This window comes from Sturnira hondurensis, unplaced genomic scaffold, assembly GCF_014824575.4.
Source record: "Sturnira hondurensis isolate 20B ecotype Veracruz unplaced genomic scaffold, ASM1482457v3 Scaffold0001509, whole genome shotgun sequence".
Classification (NCBI taxonomy): domain Eukaryota; kingdom Metazoa; phylum Chordata; class Mammalia; order Chiroptera; family Phyllostomidae; genus Sturnira; species Sturnira hondurensis.
The window spans coordinates 2,855,502-2,860,934 of record NW_028074140.1 but is presented as its reverse complement, the minus strand read 5'-3'; the positions used below and the strand labels follow the sequence as shown (position 1 = coordinate 2,860,934).

The following is a 5,433-nucleotide window of genomic DNA, read 5'->3' as shown; positions in this document are numbered from 1 at the left end:
TATTTGAACAAATAATAAAGGAGAACTTCCCCAGTCTGGCAAAGGAAATAGACTTCCAGGAAATCCAGGAAGCTCAGAGAGTGCCAAAGAAGTTGGACCCAAGAAGGAACACACCAAGGCACATCATAATTACATTAGCCAAGACCAAAATGAAGGAGAGAATCCTAGAAGCATCAAGGGATAAGGGGACAGTCACCTACAAAGGAGTTCCCATCAGACTGTCAGCGGATTTCTCAAAAGAGACCTTCCAGGCAAGAAGGGGCTGGAAAGAAGTATTCCAAGTCATGAAATCCAAAGACCTACAGCCAAGATTGCTTTATCCAGCAAAACTTTCATTTAGAATGGAAGGACAGATAAAGTGCTTCTCAGATAATGCAGGGAGCTTCTGATGCTAAGTTAAATGCTCACTCTCTTCTATTATAACCTAGCTTTCTGTTCAAGTACATTTTAGCTGTGTTTATTCCATTCCTCTCTTTGCTGTTCCTGCCCACAGTCGATTTTCTCTTTGTTCTTACAGGCAGGCGGCACCTTCCGGCCTGGGGTCCCACGTGCAATTAAACATGGAGGTCCTCTGCCGACAGCTCGCAGCTAACATCCTGAAATTAGAAAAGGTGACTGATTCTCGCCTGTGTTGGGGGCAGTCTCGGTCATGCCTGTCACGTGCCATAGATCAGGGGTCACACATTAAAATGCTTCTGGTCCAGCAGGCAGCCTAAAGAACCAAATCCCACCAGGGATTATGTGGTAAATGTGAAAGACTGTTATTTCCACCAAGAAATAGGTTTCAGTCTCATTTTCCTTGGTGGTCTATCTTCTGCTATTCCTCCTTGGTTAGAAATACTTCTCTATGTCATAGCGCCCAGCGGCAAGTCACCCCCTGACCCAGGGTCTCAGGGGAGGGACACGGTAGGGAGTGCCCCAACCAGAAGGTGCTGTCCTACCCCCGCCAGGCCAGTTGGGGCCACACCTAAAATACTGCATCCATCCCCTGTCTAACCCCGGGAGCTGGGTGCCATCGCTCCTCTCCAGGACAGAGGACGAATCCAAGTTCCAATTCACCTGCTCAAGGGGACACATCCAGCAAGTTGGCAGACCTGAAGCAGGTCTGTGTGACTTCAGAGTTGTGCTCAGAAACCCTGCCTTACTGCCCCTCAGAATCCAACCATGGTCCCTGCTGAGGGCGACTGAGTACCTTTACCTCGAAAGGTATCATCCTGTATAGCGACTTTCGGGCAGACCTGTCCTTATATTTGTGGCATTCTTAGATCTCAGTAGGAGGGTGAACCAGAGAAAGAGGGAGGCACGCCGAAAGTATCCCAAAGTTCCACCTGATTCTCTTCTCTTTACTCCTGTCAACATGTTTGTCTCTTCCCATATAAAACTTTTTTTTACCCTGATCCTTAAGGAAAGGGCTAGTGTGAAGTGTTCAGTTCAAACGCGCAAATGCCCAGTAGCTTTCCATACCAGTGCAGTTGCGCCTACTTGGGAAGAAACATGAAATACAGATGAGTCAGCGTGTTTGTTTTGCTACACTCAATGTTATCTAGCATTTACCCACTGAAGTATTAAGAGCAAAGGTGTTTCCAAACTTCCATTCTTAAACCAGGGCATGCCAGATAATTCCTATTGAATCATTGTATCCATGCACTGACTTGAAAACTTTTTCTCTTTTAAATCCAAAATCAATCTAGAGAAGGTATAGGGTAGCTGCTAGAATTTTTTTTTCGAAAATGTTAGCTACTGAGAATTGACGATAATATTTCCTTTTTTTAATATAATGAAATGTTTGCCAGTGTTTGGCTTCATGCTGACCAAGTGAATGGGATGATTTTAATTTTCCATTTTGCTCACTCCGGCACACACGGGTTTCTTTCAACAGAAAGCACACAGAATCCTGCTTCCCTTTCCTGCATTTCTCCCCTTCCCCCTGTTGGGCCGGGCTAGGACACCACACTCTGTAAGGAGGGACAGAAAAACAGGAGCTTGGAGAGAGCCCCACTGCTCAGCTGAGAGGCCTGGATACCAACAGAAACCTTTGTCCCGGGCAGAAGCCTCACAAGTGGATTTGGGGTCAAAATGCACATGTTGAGGTTCTACAAAGTTCTAAATTGCACACGTGGCTCAAAGGAATGGAAGCCAAGAAAGTTACCAGGCCACGCCCACGTTCTTTTTGACCGGTCTGCCGGCCAGCCGGAGGCAGTCTTGCTACAGTGCAGCACAGCCTGGTGTCGAAACCAGCTGCTTGTGGTGGGGACTGGGGAGCCCTGTCTCAGCTCATCTTACTCTGTACCAGCAATTTCTTTCTACTCTCCTCCAGTGATGCCTCTCATCCAAGCCTTTGCTCTGCCCTGCTGTGACTTCCTGAGTTCTTTTATTTTTTTTTAATTCTTGTTCAAGTACAGTTTTCTGTCTTATATTCCCAGCCCTGCCTACGCCTCCCCAGTGCTCCCCACCTCCCTCCCATTTCCACCCCCCTTAGTTTTTGTCCATGTGTCCTTTATACTTGTTCCTGTGAGTCCTTCCCCTTTTCCCCCGTGATTCTCTCCCCTCTCCCCTCTGGTCCCTGTCATGGCATCATGGCCCTTTCAGGGAAATCTAAGAACAGTCTGTGACTCCTTTTTTTCACTTGCCACCAATTGACTGATCAGTTAAGCAGTCCTCTGTGATCTGTCTTCAAATGTCTCCTCAAGTTCTCTCCCCATTGCCACCACCTTTGTCCCCTCTGGCTCCCTACTACCAGTCTAGCAGTGGGAGATCAGAGCTCGTTATGGTTTTTATTCGCATTTTCCTGATTTCTGCTGCTGGTGAACATCTTTTTATATATTCACTGGCCATGTGGATTTTATTCTGTAAATTGCCTGTTTATCTCCTTTGTTTTATTTTTGGGTGTTTTTTTTGTCTTTGTAGGTATATTTGATATATTTTGGATATCAGTCTGTGGTTTCATTTCTTTTTGTACCTTCTCAGTCCTGCTTTTATCTTTGGTCCTGTGGGACCGGTAGGGGAGACAGGAAGTAGAAGTGTGGAGGAGGAAGGCAATGCCTTTTGTGGGCAAAGAAGGAAATACTTTCTTAGTACTGGACGGGGCTTTATGGTGGAGCAGTACAGAAGAAAAAGAGCATAAATTCTGGAGTCAGACCTCTGTTTCCCACTCTGCCATTTACAGTCTGTGTAACTGGCCTTGTCCCAGAGCCCTCTGGCCCCCCGTTTCACGTGTAACACCTGCCCCTGTGCGGCAGTGGCAGTGCGTGGTGACGGTGCCCGTGTGTGACGTGCCTGACACAGACGAGTTAGGTCCCCTCCTCTTCACTGCCCTGCATCTGCCTGCAGGACTCCCCTTCTGAAGGAATAAAATACATTCTCCTTCATTTGTTCCTCAGGGTTCCTTACCCCTACACAATGTTGGTTGTGGAAAATTCCTTGCCCTGAATTCTTTGAAGTTCATTTACTCAACAAACATTTACTAAGCAAATTGTTAATGTTCAGCACTGTTCTGTAGTCTTGAGAGTCAAAGACACAGCACGGACCCTGTCCCTGTGAAATTCACACTCTCCTGGGAAATGTACGCTATCGCATAGGACTGTTAAACACTCCTGCCCGGTGTCTGTCTGACTCACGCCGTCCAACGGGCTGTGTGAAGACCAGCTCCCGGGGTGTCTGAATGTTTGGGGTCACACCTGGAGTCTCCAGGTCTGCTGCCTTTTCCTGCATCTGACTTCTCTTGGTCTCCACTGACATTTTCATCTTTGTGCCACACTTTCTTTTCCTGCCTTCTCTTTATCTTTTTATTTTAAAGTGGATTGTCCAACAGACCTCTGTGCCATTAAAAGGCATTTGTTTGCTTGATCCAAATTTAACCTCTGTGTAGCGTTTTTGAAAAATCTCAAGCTTTATATAGGCCGTAGCAAATGTGCCCTTAATATATACTGCATTCTATAATAACAAGGGCTTCTCTGTTATTATTTCAAGATACAGAACAACTTACAAAAGTTGCTTGAGAATGGCGACTGACCGACCAGATTGCTTGGGCCAACATGATACCTCGTGCTTCCCTTTGAAGAAGGTGCTCCCGGAGGTGTCCTGGTGGAGCGCTCCCTGCTGGCCAGAGGAGCGAGCAGCGCCGCATCCCCAGCCATGTTTGCACTTGGAGGTCTCCAGCTCAGGAAAGAGGGGTGGGGAGAATAATTTTGGTTCCTGTGCAATAAAAGTTGACCTTGACCCTTTGAGGAAGTTTTCAGTGCTGCTGTCTGAAGAAAACACCCATCTCGGGAGGTCTCAGGAAGGACCTGGTGGACACTCTCGGGGATGACTGCGGTTCAGTGGCCATGGTGACTGTCAGCAAACACACTCCACAACATGCCTTTTCAGTCCTTCCCAGTCTCCCCTACACCCCAGCCTTCAAACTAAGGGATATATCATGTGCCAACAGACCTGACATGGTCCTTTAAAGAATTCGCCATAACTCTCCAAAGGCAGTAAAGAGCTCGAATGGACAGACTTGCTTCAAAGAAATAACACCAGCATTTTTTCCCTTCTACTGTTATGCTCTACTTTAAATCATGGGTGTATCTTCTGAATTGAATATTGGCAAGAATATTGGGCAAAGCAGATCAACCATCCCATTTGTGTTTTGTTTTGCTTCTCTAATACTTAATTGTACTGATTCTCACCCACCCCAGATCAAGAATCTGAGAGACGTGGGAGTGAAGCCCTAAATCAACTTACTTTGAAACCAAAACTAATCTTTAAACCCAGAGGTATAATGTGATTTGACACAGGGTGCAAAACACCATATTTTTAAGATGATAGGCGGACTCTGTTACTTTTGAAAAAAGGTGTCTGTATTGAATGTTGAAATCCATTTCAGCATGATGATAGCACGCTTTTTATCTTTTGCTGACTAAAGAAATAACTGGTGGTTTGCTAACTTCTATTTACCATATGGGTTGTCTGGTTTTTATTAATAATTATTTAGGTACCGTAAGATCTGTAATATAAAAGATACTCTGTTTCTATCTGCAATGCATTTTATAATCATTTCTATGAAATGTATTTTATTTAATCAGATAAGCTAATAAGTGAATTGGTTACATCATTTGTATCTGTTAGCCTCCTGGACAAGAATTGTGCCTGGTGCACCCTGGCTTTTAATAAATACTCATTGATTAAAATGCCCTGCTAGTGTTGTGCTTTGTGGATTTCTTAACTCTTTTGACAAAGACAGTGTGCTTTTTAACTGCTTCTTCCTCTCTGCTACTTCCAACTCACCCATACCTCTTTTCTCTTGAATATTCACTTCAGAACTCAAAAAGTATGAGGTATTTAAATTGAGTCGCAAAAATATATGGAAAAGAAAATGAACTTTGACATCGGGAAAACCAATGCTTGATTCCCAGGTCCACATTTTATGAATTATGTGACCATAAGCAAGCT

At 44.9% G+C, this 5,433-nt stretch overlaps 1 protein-coding gene across 3 annotated transcripts in view; it reads left to right on the top strand.

Moving 5' to 3' along the window:
• Window positions 1-5,174, top strand: part of GRAMD2B (GRAM domain containing 2B) — a 120,863-nt gene extending 115,689 nt beyond the window's left edge. For 2 of the 3 annotated variants that reach the window (XM_037028605.1, XM_037028621.1), the window contains 2 exons: window positions 518-611; window positions 3,970-5,174. In XM_037028605.1, coding sequence (XP_036884500.1) covers window positions 518-611; window positions 3,970-4,011 — 136 coding nt within the window. In that variant the 3' untranslated portion in view covers window positions 4,012-5,174. The remainder of the gene's footprint in view (window positions 1-517; window positions 612-3,969) is intronic. The other variant, XM_037028614.1, reaches the window with a different exon arrangement.
• The last annotated feature ends 259 nt before the right edge of the window (window positions 5,175-5,433 follow it).